Genomic DNA, 26,334 nt, shown 5'->3' with positions numbered 1-26,334 from the left:
TTATATACATATATGTACAGTATGTGTCTGTGTGTGTAAACAGCAGTACATCTCTTCCTTTGTCTAGGACGTTCAGGTGAAACAATCAGTAGGAAATTCAAGTGTCAAATTGTCAGGTTTGGGTTCATACTTGGGAAACAGCTCAAAGGGATTCTCCTTGGGAAACCATCTGTTATTGGAGGAATAACTTTAATATGAATGTAATCAGAATGCATCAAGACATATCAAATGATAAGATGACACGGTGAAATCCCACCCTACCAACTGTCCACACAACACAGCAGAAAAGATTCAGCTAAAAAGTAACTCTGCTTCCACTTTTTCCTTTGTAGTTCATTACATTGTGGACCACATATGGCCCACTTGAAAGCTTCCCTTTCACTTAGTGTAAAGAACTTCAATTACATATTTAGAGCCTTCTGTTTGACGCACATGGTTTAGATGTTTGAAAGCTGTGCAACCAGGACAGCTGGAAAGCTGACTGATATCTCTAACACTAGCCAATGCAAAGTCAAAGGAGTTTGCAAAGAAAAGCGTCTGGACTTCTTTAAGTTGCTTGAATACGTTTCACCTCTCATCCGAGAAGCTTCTTCAGTTCTAAGGTCAAAGGGCCGAGAGTCCCAGATTTAAACCCAGTAGCCAATGCAAACTTTTACAATTTAATGACATGAGTGAGACACTGGTCTGGACCAGTATGAGGCAAGGTGAGGGACAGGCCGAGAGCATGATTCTCGTCAGATACGCTATGCACTGGGCAAGTAAAATGACTGGACAGCAGCTGAAGACGGAGCGCGAGAAAATGATGAGGAGAAGAAAACAGATCGCAGGCTTACAGCTGACGGGGGAGTACGGGAACATCTACAGGACCGCACAGTCCCAAATAGCTCCGCTATCTGATTCCATCGTCTGACTTCATCACCGTGGATGGCAACAGCCATTTCACATGTGCGCAGGATTACGAGATAAAAGAGGAACTTCATGATGACATTGGAACAGCAAAGGCAGTTTTATGGAAGCACGATGTCATATCCTGCTCCGTGATGAAGCGAGCCGTGGAGGAAGTGAAAAAGCGAAAAGTGCAAGACATATATAAAGTGGAAGGATGAAAGATACCAAGGAAGTGCACATCTGTACACCACACAGCAGCTGTATGCACGGCACACTCTGTCTGCTCTGGCATGACATCATGTTGCTCTGCTGGTGATTTGGCCTGTTTTTTTGTCACAGTTTTTTCAGTACAGACATTTGCAATAGCTATAAAACAAATGAATCCAATCATCAGTCAATCATCTTTCACAAAGCTCAGTGGAGTTAAAAGTGTGACATGAGAAAAAATTTAACAAAAAAAAGGGCCGGAATTTATTGATCTATCGGAACAAAACTCGGCGTTCCTGCATTACAAACACAGACATCGCTTCTGATGTCCCCTCTGGGCTTTTGTTTTTTTGACCAGTCCCCTCTAACTTCAGACAGAGAAGACATCAAGCTCTGCGGGCTCCAAGCCCCACGATGCTGGGGATGGTATGGTGCCAAGTTTATTATACTTTTTTTCCATAGCTGTTCTTTATTTGACAGTTTGAGAACTTTCTCTAAAAGCTGAAAAAAGATTACATCAGACGTGGTTCACTTAGGGCCGGTGAAAGGAAATATATTCATGAAATGGGAGATCGGTTCCCTCAAGGATGTTTATTATTCTACTTTACATTAAAAGCAGCCTGGACCTTTGTGCAAATGGCTTCTCTTTTGGTAGCACCTGTTTTGGAATTGTAATCTTTCGAATGTGCTACAGGAGACCCGAGTTTGTGGCTTCGTAAAGAGCCCAGAGGCAGAGGGAGTGATATGTGGGCTCTTTTGTAGCACAGATAGCATACATTACCTGATTAATTAATCAACAAATGGCTCTAGTGAAGGCATAAAACTCTGTGCTAGAGCTGGGAATGATAATAATAATGAACCTGCTATCTATCATCAGGGCAGGTGACAGCTTCCCTGGCTTCCCTTCAAGGACTTTCATTAACTTCCTGAAAGAAGTTGACCTTTCTGTTTTCAACACATAAATATGCTAAAAAGCACGATCACTGGAAAAAAGCTCGTGTTGTCTGTGAACAGTGACCCGAATGTATTTGTCTGCAACTAAAAGAAGGTGATTTGTGTGCAGGAGCGCCCAAACTTTCCATTGGGGCTACAAAGTTTTAGAGGTCGATCCCCGATCCAGTGGGAGCGCACCATCAATCTTTATTAGTTTATAAGTGGATAACGGGGTGCACAGTTGGAGAGAACAAGTCACGCTGCAGGTGTGTCCACATCTGTTTGAGATCACATCGAAGTTTCTGCAGCATCAGTAAGGTGCAAAGTTATTTGTGTGATTAGTGGGCTTCTCAACACTGTGGTGGAGCTGTCTGCCAACAAGGTTAACCTCATGTCTCGTCAGGCTGGTTGATTGGTTGGTTGGACGCCCAGAGCTCAAACTTTTCCTGAGCTTCAGCCTATGCACCAGGTAACTGGGATGCTTACTACACTCCATTCTGACTTGGCTAAAGTTAAGAGTCATGTAGACATTTGCATCAGTAATATGCTGGTGATGGCCATGTCACCCATCTTTTTTCCTGCTGCTCACGTATAATTTAGGGTGGCACAGTAAGGTGATACTTGTGTGGAAAACTGTGCTCTGCTGACTCTGACTTAGCTTTCCTGGTGAGTAAGAAGCAGCTTAGTCGTCTTCAATGATTTGTTTGTTCACTTCTGGTGAATAAGAGCATTTTTCACTTTTCAGCTACTTTTCAGAATCTAGTAATAGACTGTGCTCACACTACGGTCACATCAGCTGTAGTTTTAAAATGCTGAATGCTGCCATCAATAACTCAGACAACAGCAGTGGAATATCCAAAATTATTCACAAGAGAGCTACTGACTGAATCCTTTTTTCTCCATTTTATCTTTGTAGTTGGATCTGTTCAGAAAGGTCTCAGTAACTCATGTGCAGAGTGCAATTGTTATGTTGTTATTCCCAGTATGAACATTGACAAATATACCTGTGCACTACTTAAGTGGTAGTAAAACACTATTGCCCCATAGTGTATATAAAAATACCTCTTTTAATTCTAAAATGTGACCTATGAAAGTGAACTAGTTTAAGTCAACTTGTAGCGTTTATGAAGTGTGAACTGTTTCTCTCTCTCTCCTTTTGTTTTTACTCAATCTCTTCCACTCATCCACTAAAAACATAAAGTAACCTTAAGGGAGACAAACCTCTGCCCTCAACTTTTTTCCCCTTCATCTGGATCGACACCTGTACAGTGAGCAAAGTCTTACAGTATAACATACTGCAGATTAAGCCGAGCAGGACTCTGGACACGCAGCAGCTCCCACATGAGAAACTACTCTCCCATCGCTGGTGGCCAGAGGAGGAAGGATGCAGAGGTGAAGCACAGGTGAAGTAAAGGTTCTGCACTGCTTGAGCTATTAGAAGGCTACTGGGACACTTGCTGGCTTACAGCGTGGCTCCATCCTTTATATGAACAGTCTGGGTCCCTCCAGTGGGAACCACGGGAGAGCAGAGGACTATACTAATGCCAGCATTGTATTTAACACTAGCTATTTTCCCCAAAGGAAAATATGAAGCTCCTTGGCATCAGCGATTGTGTGTACTGTATAAACATGGCAAAACATATTGACTTTCATACCTGTCTCTGAAAGACAAGTGTCACATTTGAGACCTGAAAGGAATCTAATAAAAAACAGTAACGATTTGGAGTTAATCAGCATCAGCTGGCACGGGGAAACTCGAGAATTTCTCCATAAAACTCTCAAGCTAGTATCGGCACCTTGGCATTAATCGGCACAGGCAACAGAGCAGTTGTATTGACAGCGAGGCCGATGAGGCTTGATAATAAGATATTGACTGGCAGCTGCAAGTCGGGAGTAGAATGACGATGGTGTAACTGTAGCATACATAGAACTGATTTTACCCTAAAGGTCTGGCCAGCTTCCTAATGATTGGACTGCACTACGGTGTATTCGGAATCTGGAAATTGCCATAAGATTTTAAGAGCAGAAACTTTTGACCTGGAGGATAGGAATTCTTGACCCTCGGGACAACTTGATACTTGATGCTTACAGGTCCAACTTCTGATTCCTTTACAGATTCTGGATCAGTTCTCTGTGTCTGTCTGCCTGAACAGTCCAGATTAGGAAAAAGGCTATGCTGTCATGAGCCTAACATCACTATGCTGCAGTGCACTGAAGAGACCAACTATTGATGAAAGAGAACTGTAATATTTGTAGGGGTATGATGCCAGCATATCCTTCAACATCAACTCAAACCTTCATTTTATTACCTCTCCCGAGGAGGTTATGTTTTTGGCAGCACTGGCACATGCATTCTGATAAAACCTTGTAGGGGTGTAGAGTGGGGTCATGTTAACAATCTATTAAATTTTTTCTCACATACACCAAGACCTTCAAGGTCATCTTAATGATTTATTGGTCGGAAATTGACAAAAAGGCCTAGAACTTAAAAACTATGATTCTAAAAAGAAAATGTAGTGACTTACATCATCATAAAGCGCTGATGTGTTTTTTTTCTACCCAGTATCAGTCCACCAGACCGAAGCAGTGTTTAATGATCCACCTACCTCACTGTGGCGAGTAGCAGGTAAGAGTGATAAATACACAAATACACACAGAGGAAGACGGTGAGATGAGACGCAGATTGCACAACTATCATGTGTGCAGAGACGTTCCGTAGCAGATGCGATCAGCACTGTAGTCGCATGCAAGCAGAAACTAGACAAATTCAGAAAATATTTACGACTCATGGGACGCATTCATTCAAAGCCCGCGCTACTCTGGGCTATTTATCACTTTTTAGTCCTGATAATGACTGATTGGCTATCAAAGCTCATTTGGATGATGCGTAATCTAACATGCAGCAGTAAAATATGCTTTATTAATGTTATAATGGCCACAGATTTGATCAAATGTAGAAAGCAAAATTGAAGCATTCAATCCAAGTGTCCTGACTTTGACATCTGCAGACAGCAACTGATCAAATAAAATGTTTTCAAAATGCTGTCACACATTAGGCGTTTTACTGAGTAGCAGCCTTCCCTGGATTTGTCTGCTTCCATTAGAAAAGGAGTCAGTAAATAGGTACTCCATTCAGCGTGATACATCATCATACATCACAGAAAGCAGAAGGGTTTATACCACTGGCTGTGGATGCCTCATACATCATCTTCATCGATTTACAGGGTGATAATTCTTCAAGGCTGCGATGCAACAGAGGAGTAAAAAGTCAAAGACAGAATTTCAAAAGATATGAGGGGGGGGGGGGGGTAAATTATGCAAAGCCTTGAAGCCAGTTTGATTGTTACAATCATTTAATCTGGGGAGTGGATTAGAAGGGAGCTAATCTGTTTTGACATCTTCTGTGGGGAATTTCGCAGTTTGTTGCTGACTAGGGAAGAAAAGACAGGGAAAAAATGGCTGTCTATTCCTCCTTTGAAAATTTGTGGGATTTTTGAAAGTGAACCCGAGGGTGTGATGGACCACACGGCTTACCCCGGAAACGATGCGCTCATCATATGAGGTGTTACATTTTTTGGTATTATTCAAACCTGCAAATGGAACTAGGTGAGCGAGAAAGGAGGGGGGGGGAATAAAAATGACTGCATCTATCAATTTGAGTAAGTGATGAGAAGATAATTTCAAGGGCAGACAGAGACAATCATTATGGTTTCTGCTCAGCCAACCTGAAAGTTAATCCAAATCTCCCAGGGCAAAGTCCCCGGCAGACATCTGATGTGGTGTCTGAGCCCCCCATCCCCTCCGACTGTATTTGTGGCAGTCAGGAAGAAAATAAATTTTTATGCCTCCACCCCTGCATTTCATGGTGATAATCTATAAAGCACCATTAAAAATACTCCTTTCTCTCAGAGAAAAATCAAGACTTGTGATTATCGTCATATTGACGGGGGGGGAAAAAGTAAGGAGAACAAAGTTAAGACAAGTACACACACACATATGCACACAAGCAGAGATATAGTATGCTCTGTCTAACTTCAGTTATTCCTCTCCAATGCAAGCAGTAAGGAGCAGTACACGATTTCTAAACACGGCACCCAGGGCAAGATACTGACAGTGGCATGTAATTTTAATAGCGCCTTGTTAGAAGGGCCAGACTTTTATACATTTGTCTTCGCCGGATAAGTGTTGTTGCAGCTTTGGTGAGTAAACACTCTCCACCTGAGGTGAGACACATAGCTGTCTCATAAAAACAATAAGATAGAAAAAAGAAAGTAAGAACTTTTTTTCCTTCTCTTCCCTGGGAATCACACTGTGACCCAGCGATCGTTAACGGGCATTAAAGGCGCATTCGTTATCGTAGAGTGGCCTCAGAGTAACGCTGCCACCGCTGGTTTCCTGGGACACCAACCCCACAGAGGTATGGGATGATGCCTCCAACAGCCGCTGGCTGATTATCTCCCTCCCCGTGGAACTCATTATCTGCAACCTGTAATGTCAGTCAGTTCCTTCCTTGCTCAGACAGACCTCTTGAACTAGAATGTGGAATTCCTCAGGAAAGCATTTTCCTTAATATCTTAAGGAGCAAGACTGCAACCTTCCATGTGTCAGATCTTTGAGTTCACAGTGTCTTGGGGTTGGTGGTGGTATAGCATGCACCTTCAGAATAACACAGCCCTTAATACTTCTGCACATCCCCTTGCCTTTTATAGAGACTGCTTCCCACAGGTCACAGCTTTTGCCTCATTGGATAAGCCCGTGTGTACACTAAACCAATCAATTTCCTTCAGAGAAGCTGTGGACAGCTGTTGTTGATTGGCTGCAGCTCTGGAGGGAAGTCGGGCCTAATTCTTCCAGTGATGGTGTGAAAAAAGCAGGAGCGGGGGCGGAGGAGGAAGGAGGATGGGAGTCAGAATGGTTCATCCCATGCGAGACGGCGATGGGTTCTGCACCGTGGAGGCATGACATGCATTTATTCATGACATCAGTGCACCACACCCCAGTAGGGGGACAATGCCACAGGAAAAAAACGATTTTCCCCGGAAAGTTTTACACCTCTTAGGTCTGTCAGCTGAACAGCAAAGACAGCTGTCACGTTGGGGATCGCTCAGTTTCAGTAATGCTTTGTGTGTTTCTTTCTCCCCACACTGAAATAATGACAAAGAAAAATATTTTACAAGTATATGAACCATACGCAATCTGGGATCATTTTGCTTAAACGTTCTATTTCTCAACCAATATCACTGTCTCGACACATTTACCATAAAGAGGTTATTGAATGGAAATGAATTCCCTGACAGATGCATTGAAATTGGTGCCATACCACCTTGTAGAAAATTGGTTTTGGCCTTAAAATGCATCCCTTTTCCTGCCATCTCAGACAGTATTTCCTGTTCTCTGTCAGTCAAGCTTCCAGTTTTTTTCCCCCTCTCTTCACTATTCTTTTACAAACTTTATCCAATGTCCTTAACTCAGTTTTTCTTTTAGATTTTCAAATTCCAGCATGTGAGAATCTGATTTTAACTGAGAAACGTTCTTTTTGGTCACAGAGACCATAGAAAACACTCCCTCATCTATTTGGTCCGGGAGATGAGGCGTTCATGTTTCCCAATAAGATTTTCAAATTTAAATCCATCTGATCGCAGAGCCGTTTCCACTTTGCCTCGGCCCATTTTAAATGAAAGTGCTTGGACCTGCATTTGTGGATGGTACAGTAATCTGAAGCCCGTGCAGCGATTTCTATCACAGAATCGTTTTTAATGCAGTGAAGCCAAAAGATTGACTGTCCAAAGACCATTCTCTGACCCTCTTGATATTATGATCTATGATATTCTATGTTGTAGATTACACATTAAAAGTCTTGCACGGAATATTATTCTGAAACTTCTCCATAATTCGTAGATGCAGTTCTTTTGCAGATTGGTGAGCCTCTGCCTCTCTAAGATGCTCTTTGTATACCCAGTCATGTTAGCGATGTGCTGCCAATGAACCTAATTAGTCATAAAATGTTCCTCCAGCTGTTCCCTTTTAGCACCACTTACTTTTTTTAGCCTTTTATTGACCCAATGTTGCCATCATCAAATCCAAAATGAGCTAATATTCTTCACGGAACAGTAAAATGTCTCCATTTACAACACTTGATGTTTTTTGTGTTTTATTGTGAATAAAATCTGGGTTTATGAGATTTTTTTGGATCGTTGCGTTCGGTTTTTATTTACATATTTTTTATACACATTTTTATTGAAGCTGTACATCTCAGTGAATGGCTGAGGCTTGTTTCTCTGCCTCCAAACTACCAACTATCAGAATCAAAGCAACTGCTGAACTAAACACACGCGCATGTCTGTGTGGGAGAGTCTGCATATCTATTTACAATCAAAAAGTTTCCATGTGTGGGTTGTATATTTGCAAGAAAGCAAAATAACAAAACAAAAACCCACAATCCATTCATTTATTCTGCACTAATTATTCATATTTAAGAAGAACAGGGTACACACAAACACCCGTGCATGTGTGTGTGTTTATGGTCTTTATGTTTATGCGTGTGCCTGTATATCTGGGAACAGCTTGGCTTTTCCATATTTCAAGCTGCCTGTGCAATACAAAGGACAAGGCCCGGCCCAACATGATTGCCTTTAATGTTTCGCATAAATCACCGAGTTGTGCGTGCGTGTACGTGCGATTGTTCGGAGGGGAGGGGAGTTTCCGCGCACACTCGGAGGAACAATTCAAACCCATGACACCCCTGATTAAAGCCTCTCATTACAACACAAATAAACAGTCTAAACACATTCATACATCCATTTGTTAAAGTGTATGAGCGCAGCGAGGAGGGAGTTTCTGAAGGACAATTTACACAGAGGCACTTGAGCAGCTTGGAGGGAAGTTCAGGTATTGAATTGAGGCTTTGAATGCGTGTAGTTGTGTGTAGCTTCTGATCATATTTCCCTGTGATGATGCTCTGTTTGATTTATTATTTTCATTGCTCATCTTGCACAGTGTCTTTCTCTTGTGGTGCACAAAAAACTGAAACATATAATTACGAAGAGCCATAAATTGTAGATGAGAGACAAAAAGTTCACATACAATCCCATTTGACTTTGAATGTGTAGCCCACCTGACCCCTGAGGGTGTGCTGTGGTATGTAAGTGGTTCTGTGAGCTGTGAGGTGGGGCCTCCTTTGATCAGACTTGTTTGTCCAGCATGTCGGACAGATGTTTGATTGGATTGAGATCTGGGGAATTTGGAGGCAGAGCCAACACCTTAAACTCTTTGTTGTGCTCCTCAAACCATTCCTGAACCATTTTTGCTTTGAAGCAGGTTGGTATGTGGCAAAGTAACATCTACATGGATGGTAGGACCCAAGTTTTCCCAGCAGAACCTTAACCAAAACATCACACTGCCTCCATTGGCTTGCTTTCTTCCCATAGTGCATCCTGGTGCCAGGTGCTCCCCAGGTATGCGACACACGTGCACCCTGACCCAAACCTCTAGCCATCACAGTGTAAATGGCAAATGAACTGGTTCTTATATAGCACTTTTCTACTCTGAGCACTCAAAGCACTTTATACAACTAATTCATTCACCCAATCACACCCATTCACACAAGCACATTTTTTCTAAGTTGTTAAGTGCTTACTAACTAACATTCATACACATTCTCAATCCGATGGATGCATTGGAGACCAACATGGGGTTAGTATCTTGCCCAAGGAGATTTGGCATGCAGACTGGAGGAGCCTGGGATCGAACTACCAACCACCAACCTTCCGGTTAGTAGCTGACCTGCTCTACCACCTGAGCTAGAGCCACCCCTGTAGCTCAGGTGGCTTCTAACACATGAACTTTGAGGAAAAAATGTTCACTTGCTCCCTAATATATCCCACCCACTAACAGGTGCCCTGATGAACAGATAATCTGTGTTATTTGCTTCCCCTCACAGTGCTCATAATGCTGTGCCTGATCGCAGTATGCTATCCACACACCCTCACCCAGGGATGCAGTGATGGAGGAGGAGAGGGTTTTATCAGCAGAGGAGCTACAGTAGGTGGCTCAGGCTGTGACCTAGATACAGTACAGCCTGCTGCATTCCTAATGGGCCATTTTGATCACTGCCACTGTCTGCGTCCTCAGCCAGGCTTCTGCTGCACACCTCCAACACAAACCTTCGACATTAGGCGAACACAGCACCCAAAGTCTGCTCAGCTCTTTTAATGGCGGAAACTTCAACCGCAGATGTCAAGACTGAATTTTTGGAATAGCTCTGCAAACTACCGCAGATGTGCACAAACTCGTGAGAACTGGAGATTTCTGCTGATTGTTGGTTTGGCGATGGGAGTTACAGCTGCTTTCACCTCCTATGACTTACACCGATTAGAACGTGTAGGTGACGGGGAAAAAAAAAACAGCTTATGATTATTGTCATGATAGAAGATTATCTCAAATTAATTTTATTCATCAGGCCTTTTGTCTTCCCTGCTTTGGTTATCCCCGCTTCTCGCAATTGTTTGCCAACTCATTTACATGCCGATGAGTCTGCAGACAGATGTATTCGGTGACGCTCAAATGCCTGATTTGCGAGACCCTCGCCTGAAGGACGGGCAAAGGAGAGAAGCGAGACAGGTTGTCTGCCTTGTAAACGTTAGACTTTGAAATGCATGCATGGACGCACGGCGGCTCAAACGCTGCATTTTCAGCCAGTTGGGGGAAGGAGACAGCAAAAACCGCTGATCCGTGATATACATCGCTCCCAGCATTCAGAGGGAGACGGGAGAGGTCTTTCTGTCAATGCCACAATGAATCTCCAGGGCAGATTGAAGGAGGAGGGAAGGAGGGAGGGATGTGTGAGGATACATGGAATTTTTTTACAAAAAAAGAGTGAGGGAGTGACAGTAATGGTAAATAAAGTGAGGATAAGCAAGCAAGGAATCCTGAGGAATCTCAGGGATAGTGACTGCACATCACGAGCAAGGTTAGATAAATAACCCTGGACACTCCTCTTCTACAGCTGAATGAGGCTGATGGTAAAAACACTGCGAAGGACAGAACCGTGACCCTTACAAAAAAGCTGCATGTAGCAGCCGTGACCCTTACAAAAAAGCTGCATGTAGCATTTTTGAAGTGAGAAATCGTTATGAAAACAAACAAATTAGACATGCTTAATAGGATCAGATATGTCTCTACTGCCCACGTACTGTATGTGCTTTAAGTTGTCAAAGCTTGCCAAAACTGTAATCCAGTTTTCAAACTACATTCACAAAACTTCAGTGTAGTCGGGCAAAACCAGACGTTTTACCTGTGCTCACACCCACACAACGTTTATAAAACGCCACTGAACATTCATTACACAGTACATCAAGAAAAGGCCAGTGCACATTGTTCAGAACATGTAGCTTTCATGAGTAAACAGTATGATAAATGCACTCTCAGACTCTTTGTTTTTTCTACTTTTCATACGGGCTGCGGTTACATGGAATTACACAGAACTCTATGCAGGTCTCCTCCGCTGCCTCTCACATTACATCTGTTTATTGCTGCCCCATTCCTGATTGGCTGTGCACTCTGAACTTGGCTTATAATGGTTAATTACATTACTGGCAACAAGTATGACCCATTAAAAGCTTTAGAAATGACATATGTGATATAGGTGTGTTTACATTCTGCAAACTGTGGTTGATAATATGTAAAAATGTCTTAATGAGAGAGAATTTGCACAGTTCTGCAGCAAGGTTGCACGAGATCTGCAAACAGTGTTCACAACACGCTGAAAATTGTTCAAGGTTTTTAAAGAGTAGCTGGTTATTGTACTGTTTTACAAACCTTCCAGACCTTCATGTCCTTATCTTCCAGCTCTGATAAATAAAGGACACACTCCTTGCAGTACCACTAAAAGGTGCCACCAAATGTCGGCTAGAAGCTGCCGAACTTTAGACTTTGGAAAAACGTCTTATTCAGCTGCAGCTATAACATTGTTTGTACTCAATTAGCTCTGAAGGGCCTTGAACCTGACACGATGTGGATCTGCAGGTGGAAATATTACCTGGCCTTTATCTGCTGCTGTGGATCGTTTCATCCATCATCACATACTCTCCTCCTCCTCCTCTCTCTCCCTCTAACTCACACACATAGATTTGCACTCTCCACCTCCCCCACTCACAAAGCAATGGCTGGCGTGTGGGGCGGGTTGATGGGGCGCTCACATATGTTTGTATGGCAGCGAGAGTCCAATTAAGATTCCTTCATGAAAAACACAGGGAGGAATGAAATCCATTAATCCAGCTATGAAAGGAATCTGCATCTCCCTGACACGCTTACTGAAGACTTTTTAAAAAAATGATCAGAGAAAAAGAGAAAAAAATAACAGACAATTTCACTCTACATGCTGAACGCATGTAGAGACGCTGCCAGAACAAGAAGAATATGGTTCCTGGCTTTAACTGGCTGCCTTTGATGGAAATCAGAAGTGTAATCCAGCATCGATTGATATTACCTTTGTAATTCAAAAGCTATTTTTCCAGCTCTTTTTTTTTTCTCCGTTGTCTTCGCTGTGATCGTCCTGTCCCCCACTACTCATCTTCTCACTCACATGTTAAGGTGTGTGCACAAATCAGCAGGTGGAAACTCAGTGAATGGGAAAGGTCATTTCAGCTGAAGGCCTCTGTTTCATTACATGCTAAGCCTGGTGGATGGGTGAGGAGACTAGTAATGACTGCTACTGTAGCAGGCAGCCCACTTAATTTGCATAGGACACGTGGGGGAGACCTCTGTCTCCATAATATCAAGCATGCCTTGCATTTCTAATTCAACGTATGCTTTATCTTTTTCCCTTCTCCTATAGACCACAGACATACATTAATATGGTTTATTAAAGGAAACATTAGCGATTCATTTGTACTATTTAGAAAAACACAAAATGGGATTGTGCCTTTCTCAGATCCACATTCATGTTCTTAACGCTTTCTCATTATTTTTAAATCTGCCTGTCCTCTGAGATTCCAGTTGCATTGAACAGCCTTTCTCTGATTGATCAAAGTAGGGGAAAAAAATAACATCAAAGTGTCTCAAAGTGTGAAAAACAAATCGAGAGCGAGAGGCAGAGAGAGAGGGAGGAAGTTAAGAAACATGAAGCGGGTTCTTTGAGAACATCAGAGAGCTGAGAGGTAGGGAGGAGAGGAGAGGAGAGGAGAGAAGAGTAGAGGAGGAGAGAAGAGAAGAGAAGAGAAGAGAAGAGAAGAGAAGAGAAGAGAAGAGAAGAAGAGTCTCGCATGTCCATTGGTGCATCTGGTTGAGATTCCGCTGGGGTTGGATCATTAGTAGTCATAGGCCTGGTAGAATATGGAGGGGTGCGCTGCTACACTTAATTTGAGCTCTTTAATAACACACTTTATGAATTCAGTCATGTTTGCAGCCCTCTGCAGGAGACACAGTGTGAGAGACATCGGTGGATCTCATTTCAGGCCGACAAGATTTCAGATTCAATTAACTCCATCATGCAACACCACCTCCCACACACACACACACACGCACGCACGCACACACACACACACACACACACACACACACACACACACACACACACACACACACAGAGTAGCCTCACCACTACTCCCCATTCTTCAAGGTCTATCTTGCAGCACTGCATGATCATTCTAAACCTAATTACTTCAGGGCTGTCTGATGGAGGTCTAGCACTGCCCAATCACATTTGCATCGAGTGGCCAATAGCAGAGGAAGTGCAACCGGACAACCACTGTCCCCCCACCACTCCCACCCCCGCCGGTTATTAAAGTTCACCACTCCTCCTTCCGTCCTTATTCCCATCACCCGGATCCTCTCCATCTCTAAATGTTTCAACCCTCCAGAAAAAAAACAGAGGCATTCAGGGTTACAAGATGCAAAGTAACGTTCACCCTTAAACTGTCGGGCACAAGAGTTTTGTTTCACCCTTTCCTTCTCTCGTCAGTGCATTGTGTGACAGTGGTGCTAATATTCAGTGGGAGACTGTTGGTAGCTGTTTGGCCTCCTGCCGGGCCTCTTTGGTAACATGACTGGCAGGAGAGTAATGGGATGTCGCACTCAGAGTGTAGGATGGATGGATGGATGGATGGATGGATGGATATATACACCCCTTTAAAGTTAGGGCATCACGTACTGACTCGTGAAGGGAGGGAGTTTTGTAAAAAGGTGTTCTCCCTCTGAGAAGTTGAAAAGGCCGACCTGCTCTCTCTGTAGCGCCCTCAGTGACATGATATTTCTTTTAGCCGAGCAACCATTTGAAGGTGATATTGAGGCATGACTTTGCACTTGGCAAAGCTGACAAGTTCAGCATTAAGTCCCCTCTGAAATATTTATCCATGACAGGAGAAATTTGTAGATCCTTCCCTATCCTTCCCTTCCACTCCGAGGTAATATCCGGAAAGAAAAAAACAAAAACAAAAAAAACACAAAACACTGGCCACTCATCACTATTCGCAATCCAAAATAAGTTGCTTTTAACACAATTAGTTTTCCCGCGTTAATATTTGTCACGTGGCTTCAGATGTCGCCGTTCTCGTGCTTAATGCTGCACCCCATCCTTCCCTTTAGCGGCTCAGCATCGACATTATGATGAGTTAGGCAGAGCAAAAGAAGAACAATTATCGTTTTCTCTCAGATTACATTCAGCAGATGTCAAGGCCCACATGTGGAGGCGGCTAATTGCTGTCTCCAAATCAACTGTGGCATCATACTACAAGCATATGCGAGCATGTGTGTGTATCTGTGTGGGGAAAGTGAAGGTGCTGAGGGGTGTGTTAGCTTGAGAAAGTGTGTGTTCTTGTCTGTGTTGCTCCATTAGCTGTGTGTGTGTGTGTGTGTGTGTGTGTGTGTGTGTGTGTGTGTGTGTGTGTGTGTGTGTAAAAGAACAAAAAAAAAACAAGTTAATGTGTATATCATGTCAGCGTACTAATGATCAAACTGGCTCACCCGCCATCAGCCGTTCACACCCACATGAGCTGAAAGGATCACACGGCATAAAGACACGAAGCTGCATGGCAACACAGACTACCCACTCTCATGCCTCACAGAAGGCAATCATGGTCATACAGCATGGCATCCATATTCTCGGCATATTCACAAATGCAAACACACGGGCACCGCCCCCACGCGCCGAGAGTGCGCTCCCGTGCTACCTAAGAATAATAAAGATTGAAGGGTGGAAAGCAACCCTCCGTTCCAGCTCCCGGTTCTCCCTCATCTCTGTCTGCGTAGCCTCGAGTGGGGTTGCATTTATGGGGAGGAGCAGGCAGATGAGCTCCCTGGGGTGAGAGGGGAAAGGGGTGGAGGGTGCACGGCTGTCATACTGAGCTCCAGTGTCGGATGGCTTAGCGAGAGGCATGCCACTGATCAGATTGGTGGATCGGTGGGGAGGATGGGTGGAGGGAAAAGAAAGAAAAAAAAAAAGGAGTAAGTGTGCATGGCTGAGGGAGCTCTGGGGAGGAAGGGTGAGGGGCGATGCCACATCCTATTAACAGAGTCTTTTCATCTAACATGCACAAGGCAAACGCACATTACACACATCCAAACGTGCAAATCTTACATGCACCTTGAAGAAGCTTGAGCATGCACACGTGCACACGTGCATGAGCGCAGGCATGCATCGCCAAAGATCCCCGGTCTCCCCCCGCAGGCGGACAGTAGCACGATGCCGTGACTGTCGCTCTGAAGTGCTCCCTCATTCCCTCATTCCGCCTCTCCCGTTTCCTTTTCATCCGTCTTTCCCACTCTTCTTTGGTGCCCCAGTTCACTCCAGTGCACACGCTCCTTCTCTCATTCCAGCCTAACCCACCCCACCCCCACCTTTTTCTGCTCCCCATTTCCCATCCCAGCTTTTTTTGTTTTTTGCACCCCTCACCCCCGTGTCTCCTTGATAATGCTAGCCTACTTTTTTTAGAGTCTGTTGCATTTCAAAACAACAAAAAACTGTTAACTGAATTGCAATAAGAGAGGGTTGAATACACAGAAATACATTTTCACAGGCACACCCACACACTAATAATGCCTACTGTCTAAATTAATATACATATATAATAAAACCCTCGTGCCTCAGGTTTGATTTCTTCCTTTTTTCCCTCCTTTCCACCACAGTAATGGAGATGGGGCTTTGATGGAGGAGGTCACTCAGTCACACGGCAGATAAACAGCACCTCATTAGGTACATCGAGGGGAATCTCCCAGGCTGGCCCAGACATCATTGTCTGCTAGCATGCTAACAGAGCCCTGGGCAACGCTTCCAACATCTAAACAAAACTGATAGGAGTGGAAAGTAATGATCACATGTTATCCACTAGAAAGGACATGAATAATCACATACAATGGTTTTGGGGGGTGGATGATGCGTTCCCCTGTGCACTTCCCTATATGATGCATCAGTTGACAAGCTATGCATGCGTCCAGCAGACATTCAAGAAATAACAGCGATGTCAAACTGCCTCGGGCTTGTTTTTTGTTTTGTGGAAGCATGCATAGATGCTCACTGCTATCCATTCATGAGATTATGGGGTATCCATCACTGGATGTTACAGGACCGTATACCAGGCAGCCTCCCAGCCTACAGTCTGTACAGTATGAAGGGCTTGGAAGCCAAGGCTGTGGACTGCAGTGTTTTTTTTTCCCTGCTTTGAGCTTTAGGCAGTCAATTTTCTTTCCATCACACTCTTGCACACGTTCAGTCATTCTTGCACTGTATTTATCTCTCACTCTTCCCCCTCCTCTCCCACCCTATATTAGGCCATCTTCCTTCCCCCTGGCTCCGATGTTAATGCACTTCCAATCAGGCTGTCCATTAAGTGGACGTGCGCTACACGTTCATCAGGCCGTCCAAAGTCCTGCATGCAAATGAGCTCAAATTGCATCGCACTGCAAACTCCTTGAAATCTCCTTAGAGGGAGTGTTAAGACATGCATCTGTGAGAAATGCAGGAAAAAGTGGCTGCCTGGCTATCCATTTTATGCAGATGAAAACCGCCGAGACAAGCAGCGCAAAGGATTAACCCAACGAGGATGTCTCCACGATGCAGTGATTTAATGGCGAGACACTCGCACGTGAAGCTCGCTAATATAAATTCTATCTGTGGCGTGCAAGCCCGGGTGTTCGAGTAACTGTCAGCCGAACCTTTTTGTCATGCAAAGTTAAACTTTTCACTCTGAAATCAGGGAAAACTTTTGGAACTGCTAAAAGTGAGACACACAACAGTTACATCGTTTTCGCTTTCTTTCCCTCTCCTCCCTTTTGACTGCTAGGCATTTCACATCACTCCAGACTGTTCTTTATAGAAAGAGTTTGCTGTTGTATCCAGTGGGACTCGTTCATACTCACCTCAACTCTTTGTCATTTCTAACTTTCTGAAACAGTGATGTTTTCGAACGAGGAAGAACAGGAATTGGATAGAAAAGGACATTGTTGATGTGCAGGTCTGAGAGCTTTAAATAGAAAAGGCAGGTTCGAGGTAGAGAAGTAGCAAATAGACGACGAGGTTTCGGAGTCACAGAGTCATGGTTTTAGTATTCAGGAGGCACGGGGGCTGGCGTTAAATGCACATAGCATGGGGGGAGTGTCAGCAAGGCCTGCTGCGTGCCAACTCTTAAGTGGCTGTGGCACTCAAAGATAATGAAGAACGATGATGAGGCCAAGGAGGGCATGCCGAGGGCCCACATGCACTTCAAAAAAAAAATAAAAAAATCACCCAGAAGACACCTATCAGGCCAAGCACACATCCACTTATAAAGGTTTGCCAACGGTGCTGATTGCATGTCACGGTGTCAAACGCGTGGCTCAAATTTTACCTGTCAATTTGGATTGCAGTACGCTTCTTTTCTCGGTCCTCCCACGAAGACTTACCCATCCACGACACTGGGACGCGCGAGCTTTTGTGCATTTCACACTACATTACGCAATGAGAGGCTGGTAAATAAATAAATCAGAAAAGTAGAAATAATGGGAGATAAGACAGCTTCCTACATTCCTCAATCATGACCTCAAAACACACTTGTCATCTTTATTGTTCATTACTGAGGCGTGCGCCGCGATATGCTAACTAATCCCATTAAAGCAATCCACATGAAAACGACTCACGGCACGATAACGGCCCGCACCGCCTCCGCTGTTAATTTATGCCATATTTAAATGTGCGTGGAGTTGAAATAATTAACGTGACTCCTAATTTTGCTCGTGGCAGACAGACATGCTCGGTAGAAACCACCCCAGGATGTTTATTTTCCATCAACTTCCCTTTGCATGTTTCTCCTCACATTGCCCAACTGCATTGTCCACAGTTCAAAGTGACTGTCTTCTGAGAATGAAGAACTCTGGCATGTAAACTATTTCCCAGACTGGGAGAGGAACGTTTTTAGGCGGCATGATGTGGTAATGACAACACTGAAGGACCTACAGCAGTTGTGATGAGCGCTAATTAAATTACTTTTGCTTCAAATAGTTTTGGGGGGGTTTTTTACACCGATGAATATCTGTAAGATGTTAAGAACAAAATCATACCACCTGCTATCGGTCTCCCCAGACAGCCTGCTCCTGAAATCTCGCTACTGCATGATGAGGCGGCCGCTGAGAACACCAGCCACAGGCAACAACTAACTCCGACCTGCAGTCGATTTTATCGTCTTTTATTCTCAAAGCCAAATTCCCCCCCCCCGTTAGCTCCGGCATGAGCACAGAACATTTTCCTCTGGTTCACAAATGATGAGTGTGTTTGGATAGGAGGCACACGCGCACGGGATTATGAATAAAACATGGCGCCCTTATTAAAAATAATCTGGCTCAAAAGTGCCAGAGGCCCTTGAGGTCGATAACTCTCCTCCCCTTGCAGGGTTCAAGGAGAGGGGTCCCTGATTAGCGCCGGCAACATCCACAGAATGCATTCAAATTCCGTATGATCCAGTGGCGGATGTGGTGAGTGGAATTAAATAAAGCAGATAGTGATTAATGCTCGTGGCAGTGGACGGTGGAGCTGTTTATGGGTTTGAGCTGAGCGTCTGGTTCCTACCTGAACAAGCCCTTCAGCACGCCTTTCTTGGATTTATTTTTGTCCTTGTCTTTGTCTTTCTCCCTTTCTGGCTTCTTTTTCTCCTTCATCCCAGACTTCTCCTGATCTTTCTGTCTGTCGTCTCTGCCATTCAGCCCGGGGCCCAAAGTGAGGTCACCACTGGTGGACATGGACTCTTGACCCGATCGGGAGCTTGTGTCATCATCCACTGGAGTGAAAAGATAAAAGCAACAAGGAGCGGGAGTTAAATGCCGGAAACATTCATGCAAACACAGAAAGAGAAAGACAAATAAAAATAAAAAGTTATTAAACTTTGACTTGATCCCCCACAGATCACCGGCGTCATAATTGAAATAAGTACTCAACAACACCGCTTTTTCTTTTATTGTGAAAAAGCATCACTTTGGGTTTTTTTCCTCTTAGTAACATCAGAGGAACTATAAAAAAAACTAAAACTGTGTCCCACAAGGTATAACAGCTTTGAATAAAACACACTGAATACATTTGCCTCATTAGAGCAGAATATATTTACATTGTAGACTCGTTGGGACTAGTGTTGGGGCTGAACACATTTTTACTTTAGCTGAAAGCCTCAAGTTATTTCGTCTGTGTACATTTCTCAAAGATCACAAGAGAACTTCATTTTCCCCCCCCCCAAAAAAAACTTGTGAAAACAGAGCGCGCTGCGATGTCTCATGAATCTGCTTCTTAATTACATTTGAACTCATTTCAGCCCAGACATCAAACTGAAACCACACTCCTTAGGTGATGCAAGGTTGATTAAACTCAAAGTTTCCATCACATCTAATCAGAACCGATGTGCAAAAATGTAATTAATCTGTCAGTAATTATACATTTAAATCATCTCGAAAAAGGCTCCCGGGGATCTTAATTGCAAATACGGTGTGCTCCGCAGTCAGCGTCGCTCCTGTCAGCGCTCCATCTCTGGCTCGGAGACATGAGGTAGATGTCCTTCAGATTACAACTTATTACAGTCTCGCGCGTCGTTGTCCAACTTCTTCCTTTGATGGAGGAGCGAAAAGCGCTTATCGCAGGGAGAGAAGGGGAAGGGGGTGGAGGGGAGGTGCGTGATGGATTTTTGGAATACGGGATGAGGCAGACTGAGGGGAAGGAGGAGCGGCTGGATTCACATTTCAAGGATGAACAGTGGGGTTTGTTTTCTCTTGCGATCTGAGGAGCTATCAGCTATTTCTTTCAGCTGTCATCTCGGAGGAAATTACTGAAATGGAATCTGAGCACGAGCCACTGTATATAGCCGAAACAAGAGAACGAAGCGGGGCAGATTAAACCTGCACACTCTTACAATTCATCTCTGCACGGAGCCCCTCCCTCCCCACCTCTGCAAATTCAGTCTCGGGCTCTGGATGGGCGCCGATTCTATCGCTCAATCTGGTGGCCCGCTTATCATCCACTTAAGAGTGAATAGCAGCTGTGAGCTGTATCTGGCTATTTAAATGACAGAGATTAGCAGTGGTGCTAATGCTGCTACTGCTTAGTGATGCCAAGCTGCAGATAACACCCAAAACAATGTAATCCAGAGCCTCCCAGAGAGCAGCTACAGCCACGAGTGCCTACGCATGTGTGCAAAGGCATCCATGTGTGAATGTAGATATATCTGCATGCTTTTGCACCAAGGTTAATTTGTCTTATTGACTTCGCAGAAAGACTCATTTAAAGGGAAAGTGAAGGCTGATTTAAAAAGAAAAAAAGGTAATCAATTTTAAATATTACAAAGTCGAGAGAAAGAAGCGAGAAATACACAAAAGCCTTTAACCTCCTAGGACCTGGCGTCCACATATGTGGACATCACATTTTGGGTTATTTAGACCAAAATACTCAATTTTGCTCCACAAGGGCCTGATATCCACTTACGAGGACATTATACTGCTACTGTTCTATCAAAATTTTAAACAAATATTCTCATGTGTGGCTCTCATTTTTCATAAAAACAAAAATAAGGTAAAAAAAAAAAAATCTGGTAATTCTTTGTTTTTACATTCCTCGGGCCCCAATATGCCCAAATATCAAAAAGAAATTCAAAATGCATGCCATGGAAGAGTTCGGGTCTTATGAGGTTAATACTGGTTATCAAAAGGTGAGGCCGTCTGCAGCAATTTAATGGAGCTCAGAAGCAAAAGGCTGACGTCAGAGGTTCTGATGAAAGCGTCGGGACAGCGAAGGATCATTTTGCAGAGACAGACGAGCACAAGAAACATTTCGTCACCTTCATGAAAGTCTACAAGTGAACTTTCTTGCTTTAATAATCAAGGACGTCTAAGCCGGTCTGTCAGCAAAGGTTATGACAGACGTAAGTAAAATTGCCAGTCTTATTCTGAAAAAAAAAATGAAAGAAGGGATTTTTGCACAGCACAGATGATTTTTTTTCCAGTTTCTTTTTTTTTCTTTGCTCGAACCACGCAACACAAAGTAGCACAAGGGAAAGTGCATTTTTGCCCAGCAGGATATCTTGTGGGGACACATTTTCTTTAGGTGATGCCACATTCTTATTTTATGTAAATAAAAGTCTGGGAGCAGGGGAAGGCAGAGGCTTATCTGTCAACTTTGACTATTAACCTCGGTGACGAGCACAGACTGGCTGCTTTTATCTAAATTGAAAAACAGAGTTATTTGAATATCATGGGGAGAATGCAATATACAGCGGCAGGGGAAATCGGCTGCTTTCCCCATTTTTCTTTGCCGAGATAAGACTGTATTTAGTGGCTTGCCGACAGAGCTTATGAGAACAAAGCATTTCAGGCAAATAATTCCTTCTTTTTTCAAATGTCCCCCCAGCTCGTTTAATGGAATCCTTTAATGGTGAATGGAAATTTATATCGAGTGATTACTCTTGTGGTGTTGCGGTGTTATTACCTGTCGGAAAACGTAAGACGGCTGTCTCTCCGTATCCCCTGCATGTCTTTTTGTTATCAAACACTAAGTAGTGAAGGATACATGCCTTAAAAGAGAAGGTAGGATGTCTTTCCAGTTCTTCTTTTTCTCTCTTCATATTTTACATGAATTAAAGTAATTGTGGTTTTTAGGCACAGTCAGGTACACAAGTAAACAAACAGATGAAAGGAATGCAGGACAAAGTTCTGTCGTATATGTGCCAAAACCAAGAGGAGCAGACATATACATATAACATTATGACCACCTGCCTAATATTGTTGTTGGTCCCCCTTTTGCTGTTAATACAGCCATGAGCCATCGAGGCATGGACTCCAGTAGACCCCTAAAGGTATGCTGTGGTATTTGCACCAAGATGTTAGCTGTGAGTTGTGAGGTTGGGCCTCACAACTCACACTTGTTTGTCCAGCACATCCCACAGATGCTTGACTGGATTGAGATCTGGAGAATTTGGAGGCCAAGTCAACACCTCAAACTCGTTGTGCTCCTCAAACCATTCCTGAATCTTTTTTGCTTTGAGGCAGAGTGCGTTACCCCGCATATCCAAACTGTATTTCCATGAAAGGGTTACATGGCCTGCAACAATGTTTAGGTAGGTGGTACGTGTCAAAGTAACATCCACATAGATGGCAGGACCCAAGGTTTCCCAGCAGAACATTGCCCAAAGCATCATCCTGTTTCTGCCGACTTGTAGTTTTCGCACAGTGCATGATAAGCAATGCACACACATGGCTATCTACGTGATTTAAAAGAAAATTTGACTCATCAGACCAGGGCACCCTCTTCTATTTCTATGTGGTCCAGATCTGATATATTCTGATACATATATGTCCCTGTTGTTGGTGCTTTCGTTGGCAGACAGGTATCAGCATGGGCACCCACACTGGTCTGCACCTATGCAGCCCCATACGCAACAAAGTGTGATGCACTGTGTATCCTGACACCTTTCTATCAGAACCAACATTAACATGTTGGAAGAGTCCAAAGCAATTCCACACTATGTGAATATTCATAAGTCCATAACACAGACACCTATTGCTGATGTGCTTTGTGATGCATGTGGTAAGTGGGGATTTTAACCCAGTTAACTGCAGTGGATCTGTGGAAGTATCACTGAACTGGCCTACATTTATGTGTGAATCTGAAATGCTTTGTAATAACCAACTAATATCTTATATTGTTCATTATTTTAGCACCACAAACTTGGGCACAGTATTCTGGATCAACACTTAAACTCTACCTAAACGGCCTTTTAAACACTCACATGTGTCCACACTGTTCTCCTCTTCTGGCGCAGTAACAGCAGGTTTCTCGTACGATTTGTCAATCGCAGCACGGAAACTCTCATTGCAGCCTCGGCTCCTGACGATCCTCGAGCGCGACCTGCGAACGTTGATCTCGCCATTCTGCACTGTCCCAGCAACAGCCGTCTGGAGGCTTTCCAAGGAGCTGGATTTTTTCAGGCCCAGTGAAGGCCCGAACTGCTGTTCTGCAGAACCTATGGAAAGATTAAATAAAGTCACTTAGACCTGGCTTATGATTAGAACTCCTCTGAAAAAGAAAAAAACCCTAAAAGCTGTCATTATGGTGAGTTACGAGAAGGTGCGAGTCTGGCAATTAACATGAAAAACAAATGATGCCATTGCCCGGCCAATGAAGTGTGTGAAATGAGAACAGAGTATTATATCTCAAGCGAGACATTTTCCTGTTGGGAATTATAATTCAACCTTTGTCTTTGTGTCTGCACAGTTAAATTAAGAGGCTGAAACATAATGCATATAAATGGGGCCGCTATCAAAGACAGAAATGTAGCAGAGCAGCGGAGTGATTATAGAGTAATGTTAAAATATAAGAAATTTCTAATACAGCATATTCACAAATTGCTGAGATGAACTGTACCTCTAAAAAAAAAGAAAAGATTTTCCATCAGCGGTTCTCACTTAATTTTCTTTTTTAACTCAATTTCTCCAAGAGAGATTAGATAAAACAAGGTGAGGGAAAAAAGACGAGGACATGTAGGTTGAAAAGATTTTACATCCATTAATCTTCAGTGCAGGTCGTATTGCAATGTTCAGAAACCCAAACAACATCGCACAACTGTAGTACTCGGCTTCATATCTAAGGCTTTCTGTGCAGTGACGGAGAGTAATATCATAAAGGGTACATAAGTTTAACAAGAGACACTCAGAGAGCGCAGACCTCCGCCAAGGCAGCTCACTCTCTGGGCGGTTATTTACTTTTAAAAGGATAGTACTGGATTTTCTACATATTAATTTTCTCTTCTTTATTCTCTTGAAATTTTACTTGAAGAAGTTTGTAGCACAGTTCAAAAGTGCCTTAGAAAGACTGTAGGTATGGACAGTAGCTGCCCAAGCACTTAAATACCTTTAACTATACTGCTAATGTCTAACTGTGACATCATCAACAAAATCAGATAAGAAAAGTATGATGGATGTTTGCTTTGATCAGACAAACATTATCTAGCAGGAGGTCATGGATAATAGGTGCTGATTTGTAAATAACTTGACATGAATAACAGTATATTTCTAAATAACCAGGCACGTATCTTCACGATACTTTCTTTGGCAGATGTAAGATGTAAAAGTGAGGCCATTCCCTATATATTATTTACAAACTATACAGCAAGAAACGCAGTTTTAACTGCAACACATGATACAAACGCAGGGACATTAGCTAGAGTTTTGAAATGATCAGAGATGCTAATGTAAATGGTATCAAACTTAAGACAAAATACCTCCTTAAAAGGGCATAGAGCTGATTGATACTGTGTGGTAAGCAGAGCAAATGTTAAACAGTCACTCTCTCCGATATTTGAGCCAGGCCCATACATCTGTAATTATTTTTCCAATGCTTGCCGGGGGTTTGTTTAGGGTATGTAAGTGGAGCGCGACTCAGGTATTGGTATTTCATTTTGCTGGGGAGCGTCCATCAGGTCCCTGGAGCTCTTACCTCACCCACCAGTTGGTAAACAAGCAACCCGGTTGACTTTTCCCGTCCCCTTTGTTGTGCTTCGATTCAGAATACAGCAAGACGCTGTCAAACTTAACAAGGTGGATTTCTGACTATGTGCCAGTGTTGTGAGGCTATGCAGAGGAAGCGATCAGTAATAAGGGTTAAGCTGTTAATTCAATTAATTTATTAGCCTCAAAGGCTCTCTGAGGGTGTAGCAAATGTCTGTGGACTCGGGGACAGAGTGGCATTGTGTCTTTACGACTCCCCATAGACCACACATGTCACAAATAGTGTTTCCTCTGTGGCTTCAGGTGGTGTAAATAAATGTCTTCTGCAGCTCTTCCTGTTGGTTTTCAACAGCACATGTTGTTCTGTCATCCGCCCCACTGAACAGAACACCCCGAGTTTATTTGCATGTGTGGGTTCCATGGTTCCACTCCCTAACAAGCACAGAAACAAAATTCACCAACTCGCGCGTCTATACAATCAAGGATCTTCGACATGTTTAAAGTGGCCTAAATGAGGCATATCCCACTGCTGCTGGGTGATCCCAGTGGATCTTTAGGCAAAGAAAATAAATCCCTTTAACACTTCCCCCCCCCATGCAACCTCAAGACAGGATGAGAGAACACATGGAGTTGTGTTACTGCACAAAAGTTGCAGAAGAACAAATAAGAGCTTAGGAAAAAGGGAACACTTTCCCTGCAGTGGAAAAATGCACACCCTGCGGCTACTGTTACAATCATTGTACCAATCATATTACAAACCTACAACAACTATCAACTAGAGATGGCACGATACCACTTTTTTATGTCCGATACCGATACCGATATCATAAATTTGGATATCTGCCGATACCGATATGAATCCGATATAGTGTGTTTTTTAATCAATAAAACTGTTTTTTTAATATCTTGCTGCATTTTGTATAAGTTCATACTCAAGTTTAAATAAACAACGACACTAAAGCTATTCTGTTATACCTGTATGTAAAAAATACACTGCGCCCAAAATATTTCATAGTTCAGCAACACTGATCAATCTAATAAACTTAAACCTACTCCATCCTCCCTATTCTGGTATTTTAAAGAGTACTTAGCAGAAATATTAAGCAACCTAAATAATAGGGTTGCAAATTCCCAGCAAAAAAAAAATAGGGAACCACCCCCCACCCTCCACCTCATGATGCTTAATCGACGTAATCAACTTTAATTTGATGCAGGGCGGAAAAAAAATGCACAGAAATAAATTATTTTTCAAGAATAATTAAATAGATTCAACATCTTTCTTCAACAGAATTGCAGAATTCACAGATGGTATCTTCCCAAAGGAAAAGTACTATAGCTTACTAGGGTATATTAGACTTAACAGTT

General features: G+C 43.2%; 1 protein-coding gene across 3 annotated transcripts in view; it reads right to left on the bottom strand.

Moving 5' to 3' along the window:
- Positions 1-26,334, bottom strand: part of LOC100702913 (partitioning defective 3 homolog) — a 346,275-nt gene that overhangs the window by 82,923 nt on the left and 237,018 nt on the right. For all 3 annotated transcript variants that reach the window (XM_025910173.1, XM_025910174.1, XM_005471661.4), the window contains exons 18-19: positions 23,253-23,486; positions 19,061-19,268 (exon numbers count right to left, since the gene is read on the bottom strand). In XM_025910173.1, the coding sequence (XP_025765958.1) occupies positions 19,061-19,268; positions 23,253-23,486 (442 nt within the window). The remainder of the gene's footprint in view (positions 1-19,060; positions 19,269-23,252; positions 23,487-26,334) is intronic.

This window comes from Oreochromis niloticus, linkage group LG9 (genome assembly GCF_001858045.2).
Source record: "Oreochromis niloticus isolate F11D_XX linkage group LG9, O_niloticus_UMD_NMBU, whole genome shotgun sequence".
Taxonomy (NCBI): domain Eukaryota; kingdom Metazoa; phylum Chordata; class Actinopteri; order Cichliformes; family Cichlidae; genus Oreochromis; species Oreochromis niloticus.
This window is presented reverse-complemented; position numbering and strand designations above follow the sequence as displayed.